This window comes from Bos indicus x Bos taurus, chromosome 28 (assembly GCF_003369695.1).
Source record: "Bos indicus x Bos taurus breed Angus x Brahman F1 hybrid chromosome 28, Bos_hybrid_MaternalHap_v2.0, whole genome shotgun sequence".
Lineage (NCBI taxonomy): Eukaryota > Metazoa > Chordata > Mammalia > Artiodactyla > Bovidae > Bos > Bos indicus x Bos taurus.
In genome coordinates this window covers 13555958-13578768 of record NC_040103.1, presented here as the reverse complement: position 1 = coordinate 13578768, position 22811 = coordinate 13555958, and the positions used below count along the sequence as shown (strand labels likewise).

The window sequence follows — 22811 nt, the reverse complement described above, 5'->3', positions numbered from 1 at the left end:
AATTTAAACATGGTGATTTGAGATGCCTTTGGGAGAAAAGCCTGGAAGTCTATTAGGCAATCTGATTTGTAACTGTGACACTCAGGAGAGAGATTAGACCTACAGATGTGTCAGTCAGCCAATATCTGGAAATAAAATGGTGAACAAGAGATTGGTCCCACTCCTCCTGAGGCTTATAGTCTAACAGAACTACAAATCAGGAAATGGGCAATGTGGTATATGAGGACAGTGCTCTGAGAGGGGGCACAGGGTAAAGATTACGAGAACATATAGGAACACTGCTATCTTAAACTTGTAGGTTGGTGATGACCTCCCCAGAAGAAGTGACATCTAAGCTGATGTCTGGAACAGGAACAGGAGCTACTAAATCATTGTCTGTAATTATTTTTCTGATGAGGGAAGTGGCACAATGGAGGAAAAGCAAGGGACAAAATATGTTTCACAACAGAGAAAAATCCTGTAAGTGACAGAATCCCAGGAGAATTATATTAAAAAAAAAAAAAAAAAGGCAGGAGCTACGGAATATAAAACTGGCATAGGTTCCTTTCTTTTTAAGAAGACACGAAGACATTTTACATATCTTAGCTACTTCCTCTGCAGCTTTCAATTCTGCCATAAGCTATAAACATATTGAGTGAAAAGATAAAAAGCTGAGCCTGCAGAAAAACTACAGGAGTTTTGAAAGAAACAACCCATCAAAAACTGCAGGAAGTGACGGGGTAAAAAGAGAGGGCTATAAGGAGAAGATAGCTGAAATGCCACAGAAAAGCACAAGGCCCTTGCTGATGGCCTCCAAAGGCTGAAGGTATTACATTATAGCAAGTGATACCCATGAAGACTGGGGTAAAAAAAAACAAACAAACCAAAAAACTACATGTGGCATACAGAATCAAGCAAAGAGAACTTTTAAGAAATATTTGTATTCAAAACGGCTTTAAGCCTACAATTAAGTATCTAGCATGCGGTATAAGATGGAGATGGGTTGGGGCCTATAATTATTTCTGATATAATCTTATCAATAAACAAATTTCTTAAATGTATACGAGTGCTCCTCAACTTTTGAGCCATGTCCCATCTTGACATTTAAAAATGCTATGCCCTTTCTGCAGTCTGTATTAAGAAAATGGGTTTATTTCTTTACTTTTCCAAATGCCAAATATGCTTTTCAAAATTATGTATGCCTCCTTGATGTTCTGACATGTGTTTCTCCTCCACTCAAAATACAAAATAACCACTAATCTTAATTAGGTTCTTCTTTCCTTTAGCAAATGGTTTTCAAATTTTGAGCCTTAATTCATACATTTTAAAAAATATAAAAAAGGAACATCAAAACCAGTTCAGAGATGAATGCAAATACATATACATGCAAATATACACACAACCCTAAGAGCCGTTCAACTTGGGGAGTATTCTGCTATACAAGCTTAGATTTCTTCTATTTCCCTGGTTCTTATTTTCTATTTTATTTTGATCACATTATAACTTTTTCTGACATATTATCAGCATACAATAACAGAATTTTGTCATACTAATGTTAACGGATCAACACATTTTTCACATTACCTTCTATGAAGTCATTTTCATTAAATATCAGTTTCTCTCCAAGGGGACCATCCTCATCTTCCTGTTCATCATCTTCATCAGGATTATTAATGACCTCCAAGCCAGCTTCAATAACTTCTACCAATTCATCTCGCTTATCTTTTCTAACTGGCTTTTCCTCAGGATGGCGAGTGAGACCCATTTCCAACTGGAATACCTTCATTAAGGTAAAACTTTCAAAGGGAATGACTCCATACTCACTAGGTAGTTTGGCTCCTATGCTAACTTCAGCTTTGTCAATCTGTGAATGAAGAAACTCTAAAAGATCACTAGGTGCTTGTTCTTTGTTGCCTTGATAGCTTATGCCATTAGCCCCTACATTCTTTCTCTCTTGTAAAGATCTCATCTTCTCACTCATTTCTTGTAGTTCTTGTTTCAGTTGGGCAATTTGGCGTTTCAGACTGGTTGCTCTGGTTTGATAATGTTCTTCTTGCTCCTGTAGGAGGGCTTGATAATACTCTTTACCATAATTTTCCCCAATGATACCAGGAAGAGATGCATTTCCATCAGTCTGGGGGGCACATTCCAGAAGGTATAAAAATAATATCAAACTGCAGAGTAAAGCAAGACCCAGCAGTAGCCAGTGGGTCCGGGTCTGAAGAATCAACCCTCTTCTAGGCATTCTTATTAATCTGGACTTGCCTAATGAGATGAGCTCTTTGCTTGTTAATACCTTTTGCAAAAGGTTATAAAAAAGTAAAAACAAAATCAAGATTTCCATAAAAAGTATCAAAATGAATTTGGCTGTAGCTTAAAAAATTGCTTCCTTCAGCAGTGAAGACTACTTGCAGACATGAGAAATAATGCATTTTCCCAATACTGTTACCATGATATCCAGAATAAAAAAACCTGATCTACACAGTCAGATAAAATCCATGGGTGTTGATTTTTCTGAAAGAAACACATCAGAATCAATCAGAATTTTGTTTCCTTAAGTATATCAAACTGTTGACAGCTTTAGTAAGCTTAGCTATGTGATATCATAGCTAAGCACCATGAGAGCCACTAATATACTATATAATATTCAGTTAATGCTGGGGGAAAGTATTAAGAAAAACACCTTCTGAAACACTAAAATATATGTAATACTTTCAACCAGAATATCTACACGTCCATAACTTGAATGAATCAAGGAAACGTTAAAATTATGTTTAGCATAGTTTGTGTTACATAGATTATATCGGTCCCTAACTATTTGTAAATTACCTTATGTATAATTCTATACTAACATAATATTTCAATTAACTCACCATTTCCCAACTATAACATATCACCATTTGGGAGTTGAGCTTCTATAAACTGTTTTTGTTATACTGATAATGGCTTTCTAGAGAGATATATTTTCTTACTGTTTATTCAATTCAAGCATTCTACTTTATTAATTTCTATACCTCAACTTAGTGAATCTAAGAGACTTAAAATTAAGGGTGGGGGGAGAAGCAATTTCAGAAGGCCACAGACATCTGGAAAACACATTAAGAAACATTTTTATATCCAAAGTCTTTCTTCCAGTGGATTATTTGAGCATTAGATCACATAATTCTTTCCACTGTATTACACAGCAACAGATTTCCTACAAGTCTGGAAAAGTTTGGAGTCTATATAAAAAAAAACATGAACATGTTTATCTGCAGGAAAAAAATTAAAGAATCCATTATGTGGGTGGGTGGGTTAGTCGCTCAGTTATGTCTGACTCTGCGATCCCATGGACTGTAGCCCACCAGGTTCTTCTGTCCATGGAATTCTCCAGGCAAGAATACTGGAGTGGGTTGCCATTCCCTTCTCCAAAGAATCCCTTATAAATTTACAAAATTATATGCTATCGTTCATACTACAACCAGTTATATGAGCTCTTCCATGTTTCTTTTTAAACTTTAAGGATACTTAATTCTAGAAATAGAGACGATTAAACCTAGGAGACAGGAAGCAGGGAAGGCCTCTACTGCAGAGAGAACTACTCTACTAAAGTGTCTGTCAAGAAGAATACGTGGTACTACAGCTAGCTTTTAACAGAATTGGTTTCTGCCACTGCAGCAGAACCTGTGGAAGAGAGTCACTGGGGAGCATTGATCCTCATCAGTTTCTTACTGATCTGCAAAGTCTGGATGCCTTCTGTGTAAAACGTGTGATTTCCCCACGCCGTGGCACATCTCTGTACAAAATGTGGGATAGATTCAAACTTCTTTGGGCTACTGGATCACAAACAATGGACTTTACAATCCTTAGCCATTTATTACTTTAGTTAACCAAAAGATAACCATGTATCCTTAAAAATTTAATTCACAAGTAAATTTTACTATGATGGCATCTTTTTTTTACTGATTTTAAATCTTATTTTAAGTGATATAGAAAAATAAGGAAAAAAATCAGTATTAAGAAAACTAAGTAAAAAATAAGGATGCAAAGCTAATAATAGTTCCAAGACTTTTAACATGTCTCAAAACTAATTCTCTGCATAAGAAACCACTTAAATTTCACTGTTTAAAACTTAAAAGACATTGCTCTAAATTATTTATAAGTTATTACTAGCCTGTTTATCAAGGGAAAGAAAGACTAAATCTAAAAATGTGGAGATATAATCTTGAATAAACTATTAATAAAGTAACACATATTTAACTGTACTATATTCAAACTCGATAATATTTTGAATGAAATAATCTAGGTACTTCAACCTTTCATTAATATGATACCTCATAATTTCTTTCTTCATATAGACTGTATTTGAAACTGAGATATCATCCATTAATGGCTTCCTAATGGCCTGCCAATGCATGAGACGGCAAAAGACACAGGTTTGACCTCTGGGTTGGGAAGATCCCCTGGAGTAGGAAATGGCAACCCACTCCAATATTCTTGTCTGGAAAATTTGATGGACAGAGGAGCCTAGGGGGGGACTACAATCCATGGGGTTACACAGAGTTGAATCCAAGTGAATGCACCCACACGCACCTAAGGTTTACTTTTCAATGAAACAGAACAGGAAATATTGGCATACATTATGTACAGTAGCAAACTTTGTATTGTAAATCCATACACATACACACATATGAGCTAGCCACACAAAATGTTTATGAGTTGTGATCCAAAAATCTTGAAAAAATACTGATTTATACAGTATTTTTATACATTTCTCATGCCATCCTTTCACAACAGTGCTGTTTTAATCTCCATTTTGTCTAGGAAAAACAGAAATGAAAAGATTTAATTTAAATATGGTAATATAACTATTAAGTGATCGCATTAAAGCCAAGATCATCTTTCTCTTTCCTTTAAGCAAAATACAGGTCTGAGAGATCTTACATGCCTGTTTTACAATTAAATATCTTATGCTGAATATTACCCACTGAAATGAAAGAGAAGTTGTTGTAATTACTTTAGAATATAAATGTTAGTTGCAGAGCTCCATAGTCGTTAACCATAAAAGACGCATTCTATTTTAAGCATTCCAATTAAAGTCTTATCTACCTAGTTCCTATAAGAAATTCTTTAACAACATCCTAAAAAATTGGATTACGACAGCTCTAAATATGTTAAGAATAGTATTAGAGAACACACCCATTTTCATGCTGTTACCCGCTGACTGCCGTCACTGTAGTAGTGTGTTTGTATGATAAACAAGATTCATTCATAACCCAAAGGTAATCCCAAGCAACCAAGCACCAACAGCAGATAGTTAAGTATTCTGAGGGTGGGATATTGTGGAAATGAAAAATGGAACTGTCACAGGTGTAAAACAAAATCAAAGAGCTCGGAGTAGAAAGAAATCCTTATTGTTGTTGCTGTTAAGTCACTAAGCCTGCCAGGCTCCCATATCCATGGGGTTTTCCAGGCAGAATACTAGACTTGGTTGCTATTTCCTATTCCAGGGATCTTCCCCACCTAAGAATTGAACCCACATCTCCTGAGTCTTCTGTGTTGGCAGGCGCATTCTTTACCACTGAGCCACCAGGAAATCCTCAGACAGAAAGTTTAGAAGCCATCAATTCTTACTCTTTAAAACAGACTAAGAGATTTCCTCTTATAGCCAAGATGAAGTAATATGGACCAGATTTACTCTCACACTTGAAACAACTAAACACAAACAAAATCGATTAAAAAATAAACCCAATATACGAAACAATGATTTTCAAAATTCTGAACATTAGGTAATAAAGTACACTGATCTCTGGAAGAACAAGAAACAAGTGCCCGCACAGCTAACTGCCTTAGTTTCTACACCACAGCACAGGAAGTCCTCTCTTAAGCGGAGCCCAGCTAACTCCCTGAGTTGAGGAGGGGAAGCTGACACTCTGAGGAGACCAAGGCAACCAGGTTCAAAGGATACAGTACCAGAGGACAGAGCTGCACACGGAGAGAAGGCCAGGGATCTTCAGAGGACAGCCTTTGGGTGTGCAGCAGAGTACTGAGAGGGCAGGCACACAAAGAAACTAACTGCAGCTAAGGAAAGAAGCGCATAAAAATGAGAAGACACAGAGCTCAGCACTCAAACAGGACCAGGAACCGTGCATGTTCCCACCAGACAGACTGGAAAACTTCAAATTCACGGGGCACTGACTGGGTAGAGGACTCAAAAAGGTCTTGCCTCAGTAGTGGGAAATAATTAGCCCCAGACTAAACATGGACCTGATCCTGCCAACAAATCTTAAAAGCAAGACCTGAAAGGATCGAATTGTTTCCATTTAATTGCACAAGCCTCACAAATATTTATAGAAATATAAAAATATCTAGCATTCAGTAAAATAAAATTCAATTTTTTGACATCCAAACAAAAATGATCAGACATACAAAGAAAAACGCAACCCATAATTTTAAAAATTAATGATTGAAATTGACCTAGAAAGACACAGATGCTGGAATTCACAGAAATACATTAAAAAAGCTATTACAACTGTATTTAAAAGACACTCATGTCCAAAAAACATATGGAGAGACAAATGACATTAAAAAAAAAACACTCAAATTAAACTACGGAGATGAAAACGTCAATGTATGAGATTTAAGATACACTGAACAGGATTAGTAGTAGGCTAAATATTTCACAACAAACTAGTAATGAATTGAAGACATAACAAATTGTTCAAAACACTGAAGGAAAAAACAATGAAAAACATGAATAAAGCACCTGGTAAACATCTCTTTCTGCTTTACTGACTATGCCAAAGCCTTTGACTGTGTGGATCACAAACTGTGGAAAATTCTGAAAGAGATGGGAATACCAGACCACCTGACCCGCCTCTTGAGAAACCTATATGCAGGTCAGGAAGCAACTAGAACTGGACATGGAACAACAGACTGGTTCCAAATAGGAAAAGGAGTACACCAAGGCTGTATATTGTCACCCTGTTTATTTAACTTATATGCAGAGTACATCATGAGAAACGCTGGGCTGGAGGAAGCACAAGCTGGAATCAAGATTGCCGGGGAAATATCAATAACCTCAGATATGCAGATGACACCACCCTTATGGCAGAAAGTGAAGAAGAACTAAAGAGCCTCTTGATGAAAGTGAAAGAGGAGAGTGAAAAAGTTGGCTTAAAGCTCAACATTCAGAAAATTAAGATCATGGCATCTCGTCCCCTCACTTCATGGGAAATAGATGGGGAAACAGTGGAAACTGGCAGACTTTATTTTGGGGGACTCCAAAATCACTGCAGATGGTGACTGCAGCCATGAAATTAAAAGACGCTTACTCCTTGGAAGGAAAGTTATGACCAACCTAGACAGCATATTAAGAAGCAGAGACATTACTTTGCCAACAAAGGTCTGTCTAGTCAAGCTATGGTTTTTCCAGTGGTCATGTATGGATGTGAGAGTTGGACTGTGAAGAAAGCTGAGTGCCGAAGAATTGATGGTTTTGAACTGTGGTGTTGGAGAAGACTCTTGAGAGTCCCTTGGACTGCAAGGAGATCCAACCAGTCCATCCTAAAGGAAATCAGTCCTGAATATTCACTGGAAAGACTGATGCTGAAGCTGAAACTCCAATACTTTGGCCACCTGTTGTGAAGAACTGACTTATTTGAAAAGACCCTGATGCTGGGAAAGATTGAGGGCAGGAGGAGAAGGGGACAACAGAGGATGAGATGGTTGGATGGCATCACCGACTCGATGGACATGGGTTTGGGTAGACTCCGGGAGTTAGTGATGGATAGGGTGGCCTGGTGTGCTGCAGTTCATGTGGTCGCAGACAGTCGGACACGACTGAGTGACTGAACTGAACTGAAGCTTCAAGGAGCCAGTGTGACCACTTCAAGCAGCCTAATATATATATAATTAGCTGAATCGTAAAGAAGGCTGAGTGTTGAAGAATTGATGCTTTTAACTATGGTGCTGGAGAAGACTCTTTAGAGTCCCTTAGACAGCAAGAAGATGAAACCAATCAATCCTAAAGGAAATCAACCCTGAATATTCACTGGAAGGACTGATGCTGAAGCTGAAGCTCCAACAATCCGGCCACCTGATGTTAAGAGCAAAAGAAAGACTGGGAAAGACTGAGGGCAAGAGGAGAAGTGGGCAACAGAGAATGAGATGGTTGGTTGGCATCACTGACTCAATGGACATGAGTTTGAGAAAACTCTGGGAGATAGTGAGAGAGGGAAGCCTAGTGTGCTGCAGTTCACAGGGTTGCAAAGAGTCGGACACGACTTAGTGACTGAACAACAGAGTCTCCAAAGAAGGGGGAGGGGGCTAGGGGAAATATTTAAAGCAATAAGGCTGAAAATTTTCCAAATTTGATGAAAACTATCAACATATAGATGCAAGAAGCTCTGCTGCTGCTGCTAAGTCGCTTCAGTCGTGTCCGACTCTGTGAGACCCCACAGACGGCAGCCCACCAGGCTCCCCCGTCCCTGGGACTCTCCAGGCAAGAACACTGGAGTGGGTTGCCATTTCCTTCTCCAATGCATGAAAGTGAAAAGTCAAAGTGAAGTCGCTCAGTCGTGTCCGACTCTAGCGACCCAATGGACTGCAGCCTAGCAGGCTCCTCTGTCCATGGGATTTTCCAGGCAAAAGTACTGGAGTGGGGTGCCATTGCAAGCAGCTCAATGAATACCAAATACAAAAGCCACAAAGAAAACTAAAGTAAGGCTCATGATAATTGAACTGCTTAAATCCTACTGATAAACAGAAAACCCTAAAGTGAACCCTAGGAGAGACACATCATACACATACAAGAAACAAAGACAATGGGGCAATGTCTTTATGAAACTGAAAGGAAAAATAAAAAAGTGTCTTTCAAGAATAAAGGCAAAAAACTTTTTTTTAGACATTAGAAAGTTAAAAATAATTCATCATCAGACCTGCTCTAAAGTCCTTTAAGCAGAAAGAAAATGTTAGCAGTTGAATATATGGATCAACACAAAGCAATGAAGAAACAAGAAGTGTTAACTTCATGGATAATTACAAGATTTCTTCCTTTCTTCCTTTTTTTTCTTTTGGTTGCATCACACACCTTGTGGGATTATTAGTTCCATGACCAGGACTGAACCTGGGCCACAGCAGTGAAAGCACAGCATCCTAACCACTGAACTGCCAGGAACGCCTCAAGATTTCTTTTATTATTTAAATTGCTTTAAAATATAACTGAATGAAATGGGTAAATTCCTAGACAAACTACTGTAACTGACTCAGGAGAAACAGCAAATATAAATAGATCTGTAATAAGACTGAATTAGCAATGAAAAAAACCACCCACCAAGAGAAATTCAGAACCAGATAGTTTTACCAGTGAATTCAAGCATTAATAAGAATTAATATCAGTTCTTCACAAAATCCTTCAAAAAACAGAATACTTCTTAACTCACTCCATAAGGCCAGTATTACTCTTGATATCAAAACCAGACAAAGATATCAATGGAAAATAACATTCCTTATAAATACAGACACAAAAATCCTCAACAAAATATAAGCACACTAAATCTATCAACACACAACACCATGACCAACTGAAATTTATCCCAAAAATGCAAGCTGGATTTACCATCTGAAACTCAATTAATGCAATACACCACATCAATAGAATAAAGGACAAACCCTATAAGATTGTATCAACAGACAGAAAAACATTTCACAAAATCCAGCACCATTTCCTGATAAAATCACTCAACAAACTAGGAAAGTTATTGTATTTCTTCTAAACGTATTTTTTACCCCAGTGTTCAGGATGGAAAGAAAATTATCTAGTGAAGTTTTTACAGCGTATAACTACTCATAACATATCACTGCTTACTTTTAAGTCTACTGCTAAAAGCACATGTACAATGTTTGTGTCACAATTTGGTACAATTGATAAAACATGTAGGCTATAAAATGTTTTCCTATTAGCATGCCAAAAAAAAAAACAAAACACCAGCCCTGACATCAAACATATATTAAATCCACACAGGCCACACAGGGATGCTCCTGACTATAAACAGCTCTCCAAGATTATAGTAGATAACTGTTTCTCCTAAACTCATAGAGTAACAGAAATATAAGCAAAATGAAGAAGCAGAGAAACCAATAGTCCAAGAGAATTCCCCTGATGGAACAAGCAATAAAACAGATCTCTTTGGTCTGACACCAAGTTCAAAAGGAGGTAATGAAGATACTGAAGTAAAGAATCAAGAAAGCGTAGCAACAGAAATGCAGATTACTGTAAAAAGGAACGAGAAACTATATGGAGGAGTCAAGAAAAATTAGAAAATTGATTTGCCAAGATAAAACCTGAGCTAAACGCAATGAATAGCAGAATGAATAATGCAGAAGAAAGAATAAGTAATTTGGAAGATAGAATAATGGAAATTACCCAATCAAAACAGCAGGTAGAAAGTAAAAAAAAAATAAAAAGAAAGCAATTATAAGAGATCTATGGAATAATATAGGCTTCCCTGATAGCTCAGTTGGTAAAGAATCCACCTGAAATGCAGGAGACCCTGGTTCAATTCCTGGGTCGTGAAGATCCACTGAAGAAGGGATAGAATACCCACTCCAGTAATCTTGGGCTTCCCTTGTGGCTCAGCTGGTAAAGAATCAGCCCGGAATGTGGGAGACCTGGGTTTGATCCCTGGGTTGGGAAGATCCCCTAGAGAAGGGAAAGACTACCCATGCCAGTATTCTGGCCTGGAGAATTCCATGGACTATATAGTCGATGGGGTCGCAAAGAGTCGGATATGACTGAGCAACTTTCACTTTCATGGAATAATATAAAGCATGGGATGCAGGAAAAGCAGTTCTCAGAGGGAAGTTCATAGTGATACAGACCTTCCTCAAAAAAAAAAAAAAAAAAAAGGCAAGAAAAATCTCAAGTAAAATTAAACAACCTAACTTACCACTTCATCAATCCTGAACATTCTTTGGAAGGACTGATGCTGAAACTCCAATACTTTGGCCACCCAATGTAAAGAACTGACTCATTGGAAAAGACCCTGATGCTGGGAAAGATTGAACGCAGGAGGAAAAGGGGACTACAGAGGATGAGATGACTGGGGTATCACCGACTCAATGGACATGAGTTTGAGTAAACTCCGGGAGTTGGTGATGGACAGGGAGGCCTGGTGTTCTGCAGTCCGTGGGGTCGCAAAGAGTTGGACACGACTGAGCGACTGAACTGACTGAAAAGACTTAGAAAAAGAAGGACAAACAAAAACTAAAGTCAGCAGAAGGAAGGAAATAATAACTATCAGGCAGGAAACAAACAAAATAGAGATTAAAAAAAAATAGAAAAAAAAATCACTAAAACCAAGAGTTGGTTTGAAACAAAACTGACAAACCTCTGGCCAGGCTTACCAAGAAGGAGAGAGAGAATCCAAATAAGATAAAAAATGCAAAAGGAGAAACCTCAACCAATATCACAGAAATACATGAAAAAAATATATAAGAGAATACTATGAATAATTATATGTCAACAATGACAGTCTACAAGAAATGGACAACTTTCTAGAAGCAGCCCATCAAAACGAGACAGAGGAGCTAATTTGAACAAACCAATTACTAAAAGTGAAATACAATCTTAAAAAAATCAAAACAAACAAAAAACTGCCTACAAACAAAAGTCCAGGACCAGATGGCATCACAGGCAAGAAGAAAGAGCTAATTTGAACAGACCAATCACTAAGAGTGAAATATAATCTTTAAAAATCAAAAATCAAAACAAACAAAAAACTCCCTACAAACAAAAGTCCAGGACCAGATGGCATCACAGGCAAATTCTACCAAATATACAAAGAATTTATACCGATCCTTCTCAAAAGCTTCCAAAAGACTGAAGAGGAGGGAATATCCCGAAGACATTTTATGAAGCCACCATCAACCTTGATACCAAACCAAAGATAACCACCAAAAAAGAAAATCACAGGTCAATATCTTTGAAGATTATAGATGCAAAAATTCTCAACAAAATATTAGCAAACCAATCAACAACATATAAAAAGATCATACACCATGACCACGTGGGATTCAATCCAAGTTCACAAGGATGACTCAATGTATGTAAATCAATGTAATATATCACATTAAAAAAGAAAAGTCAAAAACCACATGATCATCTTAACAGATGCAGAAAACACATCTGACTAAATTCAACATTCATCCATGATAAAAACTCTTACCAGAGGGTACAAAGGGAATATATCTCTAAATAATAAAAGCCATTTATGACAAACCCACTGCCAAAATAATACTCAATGGTGAAAAGCTGAAAACTTGTCTGCTAAAATCTGGAACAAGACAAGGATGCCCACGCTAACCACTTCTATTCAATACAGTGTTAAAAGTCCCAGCCACAGCAATCAAACAAAAAAAAAAGAAATAAAAGATACCCAAATTGGAAGGAGAAGAGGTAAAACTGTCACTATATGCAGATGACACGATATTATATAGAGAAAATCCTAATGACGCCACACAAAAACTACTAGATCTAGTAAATGAATTCAGCACATTGGACACAAAAACTACTAGATCTAGTAAATGAATTCAGCACATTGGCAGGATACAAGATTAACATTCAAAAATTGGTTGCATTTATTTACACTAACAATAAAAAATCAGAAAGAGAATGTAAAGAGAATGTAACATCTTTTAAAATCACACCAAAACAACAACCAAAAAAACCCAAACCTAGGAATAAACCTGACCAGGGAAGTGAAAGACTTATACGATGAGAACTATAAAACATTAATAAAGGAAAATTAAAGCATGATTCAAAGAAATGTTAAGAAATCCCACACTCCAAAAATGTATATGGAATCATAAAAGACACAGAATTGACAAAGCAATTCTGAGGGGGGAAAAACAAAGCAAGAGGCGTAACTCTCTCTCTCAGACTTCAGACAACACCAAAGCTACAGTAAAGAAAAGTGTGGTATTGGTACAAAAACAGGACATTTGGATCAGTGGAAAGTAATAGAGTCCAGAAATAAACCCACACACCTGAAGTCAATTAAACTTCAACAAACATAAAATGGGAAAAGGATAACCTCTTCAGCAAGTGATGCATGGAAAGGTGATCAGCTGCATGCAAATCAATGAAGTCAGAACATACCCTCACACCATGCACAAAACCAAGCTCAAAATGGCTCAAAGAGCTCTTTAGAAATAAGACACGACACCATAAAACTCCTAGAACAGAGCATGGGCAAAACATTCTCTTACATAAATTACACCAATGTTTTCTTAGGTCAGTTTCCCAAGGCAATAGAAATAAAAACAAAAATAAACAAATGGGACCTAATCAAACTTATAAGCTTTTACACAGTAAAGGCAACCATTTAAAAACAATGAAAAGACAAACTACAGAGAGAGAAAATATGTGCAAATGATGTCACTGACAAGGGCTTGACCTCCAAAATATACAAAGAGGCCATACAATTCAACAACAAAAAAAGCCAATTAAAAAACGGGCAGAAGACCTTAATAGATAGTTCTCCAAAGAAAATATACAGATGGCCAGTAGGCACATGAAAATATGCTCAATATCACTAATTATTAGAGAAATGCAAATCAAAGCTACAAGGTACCACCTCACACCAGTCAGAATAACCAAAATTAAGAAGTGTACAAACAGCAAATGCAGCAGAGGGCGTGGATAGAAGGGAGCCCTTCTATACTGTTGATGGGTATATAAGTTGGCACAGCCACTATGGAAAACAGTGTGAAGTTTCTTAAAAAACTAACAACAGAATTACCACATGATCCAGAAATCCCACTCCTGAGCACATACTTGGTAAAACTATAATATCAAAAGATCCTATGTTCATAGCAGTACTGTTAACAATAGTCAATACATGGAAATAACCTAAATGTGCATCAACAGATGAATGTATAAAGAATATGTGGTACACATATACAGTGGAATACTACTCAGCCATAAAAAAGAATGAAAGTCATCTGCAGCAACATGGATGCAATTAGAGATTATCATGCTAAGTGAAGTGTCAGAAACAGACAAACACCATATCACTTATATGTGGAATCTAAAATATGGCACAAATGAGCCTATCAGCAAAAAAGAAACAGACTCACAGACACAGAAAACAGACTTGTGGTTGCCATGGGGTTGGGGGGAGGGAGAGGGAAAGACTGAGTTTTGGGTTAGTAGATGCACACTATTACATTTAGAATAGATAAACAACAAGGTCCTACTGTATGGCAAAGAAACTATATCCAATCTCCTGGGATAAACTATAAGGGAAAAGAATATTTAAAAAGAATGTCTATGTATGTATAACTGAATCATTTTGCTGTACAGCAGAAATTAGCACAGCACTGTAAATCAACTATACCTTAATTAAAAAAAAAAGTTTAAGTCCTGTACTCTGAAAACTACAAAACACTGTTAAAAGAAACTAAAGATTTAAATAAATGGAAAGATAGCAATGGTCACTGACTGGAAGACTTAATATTATTAAGATGGCAATACTCTCCAAATTGATTTACAGATTCAACACAATCTCCTTCAGATTCCCAGCTTTACAGAAATTGACAAGCTTATCCTAAAACTCACATGGAAATTCAAGGAACCCACAATAGCCAAAACAGTACTAAGAAAGAAGAACAAAATTGTAGAATTCAACTTTTCCATTTTAAAACTTACTTCAAAGCTATAGTAATCAAGAGAGCATGGAACTAGCATAAGACTAGACATATGGATCAATGGGGCAGAATTGAGGGTCTAGAAATAAACCTTCACATTAAGTCAACTGATTCTCAACAAAGGTGGCAAGGTAACTCAATGGAAAAAGAACAGTCTTTTTAATAAGTGGTGCTAGGCAATGGCACCCCACTCCAGTACTCTTGCCTGGAAAATCCCATGGTTGGAGGAGCCTGGTAGGTTACAGTCCATAGGGTCACTAAGAGTAGGACACGACTGAGCGACTTCACTTTCCCTTTTCACTTTCATGCATTGGAGAAGGAAATAGCAACCCACTCCAGTGTTCTTGCCTGGAGAATCCCAGGGACGGGGGAGCCTGGTGGGCTGCCGTCTATGGGGTCGCAGAAAGTCGGACACGACTGAAGCGACTTAGCAGCAGAATACCTAGATGCTCACAAGCAAAAGAACAAAACTGAATCTCTACCTTACCCTACAGTCAAAAATTAACCCAAAATGGATCAAAGATCTAAGTGTTTTAGAGTTAAAACTATAAAGCTAAGCACTTACAAAAAAAATAAGTGTAAATCTTTGGGACCTTAGACTGGGCAATGGTTTCTTCGATATGACATCAAAATACCAAAGATCAAATAAAGTAGACTTCATTAAAATTAAAAACTTTTGTGCTGCAAAGGGTATCATCAAGAAAGTGAAAAGGATGGGAGAAAATATTTGTAAATCATATATCTGATAGAGGTCTGCATCTAGAATATATAAAGAACTCTTACTACTCAACATTAAAAAGATAAATAACAGGGAATTCCCTGGCAGTCCAGTGGTTAAGACTCTGTGCTTCCAATGCAGAGGGCATGGGCTCCATTTCTGGTCAGGAAACTAAGATTCTGCATGCTGCCTGATGCAGACAAAAAAAAAAAAGATACGTAATCCAAAAGGTATGAGTAGACATTTCTTTAAAGATTAAGTCTACAAGCAATATAAAAAGACGCTCAACATCATAATCCAACAGGAAAATGAAAACCACAATGAGACACTGCTTCATATGCACTAGCGTCCAGTTCAGAGTGAGTCACGGGGGAAGGGGCATGACAGGGGAAGGGAGTAAGAGGTATGAACTCCTAGGTATCAGTAAGATACAAGGATGTATGGATAGCACAGGGAACACAGCTGATATTTTATAATAACTTTCAATGGAGAATAACCTATAAAAATAGTGAATCACTATGTCGTACACTTGAAAACTCAAATGATATTTTAAGTTAACTACACTTCAACTTAAAAAAAATCACAAAATGAATCATAGTTCTATATGCAAACTATAAAACTAGAAGCATAGGGGAAAATCTTTGTGCCCTTGAATTAGGCAAAGATTTCTTTGATATGTAACTAACAGCATAATTAATAAATTGAACTTCATCAAAATTTGTGCTCTTTGAAGAACACTATTAAGGGAATGGAAAAACAAGTCACAGACCAGGAAAAAATATGGGTGAATCAAATATATGATAAAAGACATATTCAGAATATATTTTAAAAAGTATCAAAATGCAATAACAAAACAAACACAATTTTAAAAATCGGCAAAAGATGTGAGGAAACACTTTAAATAAGAACATGAAAAAAATACTCAACACTGTTGCTGCTGCTGCTGCTAAGTCCCTTCAGTGGTGTCCGACTCTGTGCGACCCCATAGACGGCAGCCCACCAGGCTCCCCCGTCCCTAGGATTCTCCAGGAAAGAAGACTGGAGTGGGTTGCCATTTCCTTCTCCAATGCATGAAACTTAAAAAATAAAGTGAAGTCGCTCAGTCATGTCCGACTTCTAGCGACCCCATGGACTGCAGCCCACCAGGCTCCTCCGTCTATGGGATTTTCCAGGCAAGAGTACTGGAGTGGGGTGCCATTGCCTTCTCCAACTCAACACTGTTAGCCATTCAGATCAGATCAGTCGCTCAGTCATGTCCGACTCTTCGAACCCACGAATCGCAGCATGCCAGGCCTTCCTGTCCATCACCAACTCCCGAAGTTCACTCAGACTCCCGTCCATTGAGTCAATGATGCCATCCAGCCATCTCATCCTCTGTCGTCCCCTTCTCCTCCTGCCCCCAATCCCTCCCAGCATCAGAGTCTTTTCCAATGAGTCAACTCTTCGCATGAGGTGGCCAAAGTACTGGAGTTTCAGCTTTAGCATCATTATTAGCCATTAGGGAAATACAAATTCAAAACATAATGAGACACCACAATGGTTAATCTTAGATGGGCTAAAATTGAAAAGCCTGATGTTAGTGACAAGTGGAGGAGTTAGAACTTCCATACACTGCTGGTGATAATGCAAGATGGTTTCAGTTTCTTAACAAGTTAAATATAAGCCTATCATTTGACTGAGCCATTCCATTCCTAGATATTTAACCAAGAGAAATGAAAGTATATGTCCATACAAAGACTTGTGCACAAATGTTCAAAACAGCTGTACAGGAAACAGCCAAACACTAGAAGCAACTAAAATGTCTATTAACAAGTGAATGGATAAACAAACTAGTACAGCCATACAGTGGGAACACCGCTAGTAACAAAAAGGAATAAACTACTGACACCGATGTCAACGGGTTTCCCCAATGGCTCAGTGAGTAAAGAATCCACCTGTAACAGGAGAGACAGAGCGATCCCTGGGTCAGGAAGGTCCCCTGGAGGAGGAAGTGGCAACCCACTGCAGTATTCTTGCCTGAAAAATCTCATGGACAGAGGAGCCTGACAGGCTACAGTTCAAAGGGTCACAAAGAGACAGGAGTGAATGAGCTTTAATACGGATTAATCTCAATAATAGAAGTCCAACAATAAAAAGAGTACAATGAAAGACTCAGATTCCATTTATATAAATTCAAGACAATGTAAGGTAATTTGTAGTGACAGAAAGCACAGGCGTTAGTGGTTGCCTGGAATGCGGTGAGAGTAGGGGAAGGTGATACCAGGAAGAAATTATTAAAGGGCACAAAGAAACTTTTGGTAGTGATGGATATGTCTATCATTTTGAGTGTGGTGATGATTTCAGGTAGACATGTTCAAATCATCAAATTTTATACTTTAAATGTGTAGGGTATTATAAGTCAATTATACCTCAATGAAGCTGTTTAAAAAATAAAACCAAATCCGATTTAGTTCGAGTAGTAGTGTCAAAGAGGCATTTGCAAGTAAACTCCATTTTGGTCATTTGGACAAGTACAAAGATTTGTACAAAGTACAAATCACCAGTCCAGGTTCGATGCACGATACAGGATGCTCGGGGCTGGTGCACTGGGATGACCCAGAGGGATGGTATGGGGAGGGAGGTGGGAGGAGGTTTCAGGATTGGGAATACGTGTACACCCATGACGGATTCATGTTGATGTATAGCAAAACCAATACAATATTGTAAAGTAAATTAGCCTCCAATTAAAATAAATTTATATTAAAAAGTAAAAAAAAAAACTAAGAATACCCCAGGCTCCATCCCTACAAAAGTAGAACTTGGATTACTATGAAAGTCTCATTCATCTTTTCTATCTGCCTTGTGATTTTGAGACAAGAAGAGAGTATTAAAGATAGTTCATTCTATAGTACCGATCCCTACATAGTATGACCTTTCCAGTTCCTACTCAAACATTTGATTCTATAATTTTATGGAACTACTAATAAACTTTTCAAACATCACTTCCTGAATGCTTACACTGCAGGATGCCAAACTAACTTCTGCAATAAGAGTAGCCTGTCTTCTGCAAAATACAAGCAATTCATTTGAATCTGAATATTTATTTTCAAAGTTCTAGTCTGTATAATCTGCCTAAATTTTCTGTGCAGAATAATTTATTAAGTTTTCAAAAACTTAATACATAATTTTGAGTTCATTTAAACAAAGTCACAAAAATTATTAGGAAAACAAACCCTGTCAGTAGACTAAACATGAAGTACAAACATATGTGAGGGAGGGAATTAGAACTTCTTCTTTCTTGAGCAACTGATGAATATTCCAATGATACATGGATTCTTTAACATGTTACTGAATAAATGTTTTATAGATATTTAGAAATACTGATTACTAAAAGGCAGTGTGCATTCAACAAATATTTTGAGTATCTACTGTGTGTCCAGGCACTGCAATGAATGAGCCGCACCCACCACCCCCCAGCAAATTCATATGTTAAAATCCTAAACCCCAATATGGCAGTATTAGGAGTCAAGGCCTTTGGCAGTTCATCAGTTCGTGAAGGTGGAGCCCTCTTGAATGGGACTTATGCTCTTATGAGAGAACAAAAGTGAAGTCGCTCAGTCGTATCCGACTCTTGCAACACCATGGACTGTAGCCTGCCACGCTCCTCTGTCCATGGGATTTTCCAGGCAAGAATACTGGAGCGGGTTGCCATTTCCTTCTCCGGAGGATCTTCCCGACTCAGGGATTGAACCCAGGTCTCCTGCACTGCAAGCAGACTCCTTACCCTCTGAGCCAGCCAGGGAAGCCCTAAGAGGGAACAAAGTAGCCCTCTTCTACTTTGTGAAGATACAATAAGATACAGCCTGGAAGAGGGTTATGGTCCTCAACACAACCCAATCATGCTGACATCCGGATCTCAAACTTGAGAAATATACTTGTTATAAGTCACTCAGTCTATGGTCACCTGCTTAGTTGCATCTGACTCTTTGTGACCCCACAAACTGTAGCCCACCAGGCTCCTCTGTCCATGGGATTTTCCCGGCAAGCATAGTGGAATGAGCTGCCATTTCCTCCTCCAGGGGATCATCCAGACCCAAGGATCTAATCTGCATCTCCTCCACTGCAGGCAGATTCTCTGCCTCTGAGCCACAGGGGAAGCCCTCAGTCTACAAGTACTTTATTATAATTTTCCAGACTCACTAAGAGAGGCATAGTGCTGGGTGTCAAGAACAAGTAATGTCAGATGAATTAATTCTCACGAGTGTTTCTGGGGAAAACTAAACTTATGGATTTCACAAGTTTACCAAAACTAAACTTATGGTACGTGGATTTCAGCAAGATAAATGCAGTAACATCAATATCATTATAGATAAAGCAGAAAATTGTGCCAAAGGTAGCCTGCAGCACAATAAAAAAGAGTCAAATCATAGCTACTTAATAGCTATGCAATCTTGAGCATAACACTTAACCTTTCTGGGCTTGGTCTGTAAAAAGAAATGGTTTGTCTGGATGACGAAAGATAAACTAAAAATATACACATACACATACAGACAAAGATAAACTAAAAATACATATATGGACATACATGCACACACATTCTTATTTTTTGGAGGACAAATTTGATTTAAATGCACATGCCCTTTAATTCAACAATTTGCAATTCCATGTTTAAGATTCTAAACTACAGAAATATTCATACTAATACGTAAAGTCAATGCATAAGGTATTTGCTAGTGTTATGAGTGTGAGTGAGTGTTAGTTGCTCAGTCGTGTCTGACTCTTTGTGATTCCATGGACTGTAGCCCACCAGGCTTCTCTGTCCATAGACTTCTTCAGACAAGAATACTGGAGTGGGTAGTCATTCCCTTCTCCAGGGAATCTTCCCAACTCAGGATCAAACCCAGGTCTCCTACACTGCAGGCAGATTCTTTACCGTGAACTCCAGGGATATAACAGCTAAATAAAAGCAATTTAAAGTCCTTCAATAGGGGAAAGGTTTAGTAAACTGCAGAATGTCTACCAGAAAATAACAGAATGTCTATCTAAAAGGGATGAAGCAGATCCAGATGCGGCTGACATAGATAATATCTATACAATGGTGTTGCTAAGTCGCTTCAGTTGTGTCCAACTCTGTGCGACCCCACAGACGGCAGCCCACCAGGCTCCCCCGTCCCTGGGATTCTCCAGGTAAGAACACTGGAGTGGGTTGCCATTTCCTTCTCCAATGCATGAAAGTGAAAAGGGAAAGTGAAGTCGCTCAGTCGTGTCCAACTCGTCTGACCCCATGGACTGCAGCCTACCAGGCTCCTTCATCCATGGGATTTTCCAGGCGAGAGTACTGGAATGGGTGCCATTGATTAACAAACTACAAATACTTCTTTCAGGTTTTGTCTGTATAACAGTCTTAGGAGCCAGATGGTCTGAGTTCACACATCTGCTCTATCACTTTCTAACTCATCAATACAAACAAATCCTGAATCTCTGTAAACTTCAGTTTTCTCATCTGTTAGGTGGGGACAGTTATAGAATCTACCTTAAAGTGTTATTGTACAAATTAAGCAAAACGTGACAATCATTAAGTGTTCAATAAGTGTTAGGCATTATTTCCCATTACACAAAGTTTTGCTTTGTTGTTGCTGTTAACGGTTAAACCTACCAATCTTTTCCTGCAGGACTTCTCAATTTTGGCTTCCCTACCAGAAATTATTCTAGTATAAAATTTATTTCCTCAAATAGTCAATTCTTACAATTTATTAAATAATCCATGCTCTTGACACTAATTTGAAATGCCACTTTAATCAAAGCAAAATTCCTACATATATGGAAGTCTATTTCTGGCCTCTAAATAAGGGGTTAGCAAACATTTTAGGTAAAGGGTCAAGCAGTGACTATCACAACCAGTCAACTCTGCCTCACAGCACAAAGGCAGCCATAGAAAATGAGTAAATGAATGGCAGAGGTGCATTCTAAAGGATGCTGAAATTTTAACTTCATATAATTTTCATGTTACAAACTATTCTTTTTTCCCCAAGCACTTAAAAATATAAAAGCCACTCTTAGGTCACACATAGTAGGAAAGTAGGATCAAACCCATGCTCTAAACCCTTACAAATTTTTACATTCTTAAAAATGTTTTGTATTTATAAAATTCCACAAACAAATACATGTAATAAAAAGGTTAAACACAATATAAAGGCATACAGTGACACCTATCCTTCTAACCCAGAGGCCAGGTTCCCCTCTCTAGTTTTTGTGTATTCTTCTAAATCCACCGACATTATTAACATCTCAGCAGAAATAGTCTTATATGTGTATACATAACTTTCCACATGTGAATTCATCTTCAGGATAAATCCCTGGAAATGGAACTTTCCAGCTGGGACAAATTTCCATAAAGCATTCATTTCAACAGTAATTGGTCAGTTATTTATAGCTTCTCCCTTACTCGGGACAAACCTTCCAACATGCTTTATCTATTATCCACCTTCCCAATTAACTTTAAAATCATGTCAAATATCTGTTGCAGATTACAGACTTAAAAACTATATACTCCGGCTTATGAATTCTTTTGCATTGCGTTAAACTTCTTAGCTAGTTATCAATACCTTGGAGTAAAGAAATACATTTTACTGTTTTCTTTCATTGCTGTTTCTTGAATTCCACATGTATTTTTCTTGGATTAATTTTTCATTTGATATAGTACATCCTGAGACATTCCAAGTGGGTCTGGGTAAAAATGATTTTATTTTGCCACTACTTTGAATGAGAGTTTGGTGAGAAATAAGATTCTGAATTCAAAACATGTCCAATGAGGTGGCGTGGGCGGGGGTGGGGTGGGGGGGGGTGCTCAATGAGAGCTTTTCTGGGGGAGGAGCCACAACGCATGGCATGTGCAATCTTAGCTCCCCATCCAGGGATGGAACCCTTGCCGCCTGCAGTGGAAGCCTGGAGTCTTAACCAATGGACCACCAGGGAAGTTCTTTTTCCAACACTCTATGTTTTAATATTCAAGAACTGACTGTGTATTTTCAGGCCAGCTGGTATATATTCAGTAGGTATGTGACTGCTGACTGTGCTCAGCTGCTCAGTCATGTCCGACTCTTTGCAACCCCATGGACTGTAGCTCACCAGGCTCCTCTATCCATGGGATTGTCCCAGCAAGATTACTGGAGTGGGTTGCCATTTCCTCCTCCGGGGATCTTCCCCACCCAGGGATCGTACACACATCTACTGCATATCCTGCACTGCAGGCTGATTCTTTACCACTGAGCCACTCGGGGAGCCATACCTTCCCAAATCTGGGCATATTAATACTTATATTAAAGCTTTCTTCTTTTTCTTACATGAACTCCATTGTTTCAGGTCCAGTCCTTTGTGTTTTGTTCAGTCAGGGGTGTCTTTTATGTGCTACCATTTCCCACAAATGTTTAGTGATCTTTGTGGTCTG

The 22811-nt window shown here is 38.0% G+C and overlaps 1 protein-coding gene across 5 annotated transcripts in view; it reads right to left on the bottom strand.

Moving 5' to 3' along the window:
* Positions 1–22811, bottom strand: part of CSGALNACT2 (chondroitin sulfate N-acetylgalactosaminyltransferase 2) — a 60868-nt gene that overhangs the window by 27448 nt on the left and 10609 nt on the right. For all 5 annotated transcript variants that reach the window (XR_003509162.1, XM_027530309.1, XM_027530310.1 and 2 more), the window contains exon 2: positions 1564–2493. Coding sequence is in view for 4 of the 5 variants with exons in the window: in XM_027530309.1 (XP_027386110.1) it covers positions 1564–2323 (760 nt within the window). In the remaining variant the exon portion in view is untranslated. The remainder of the gene's footprint in view (positions 1–1563; positions 2494–22811) is intronic.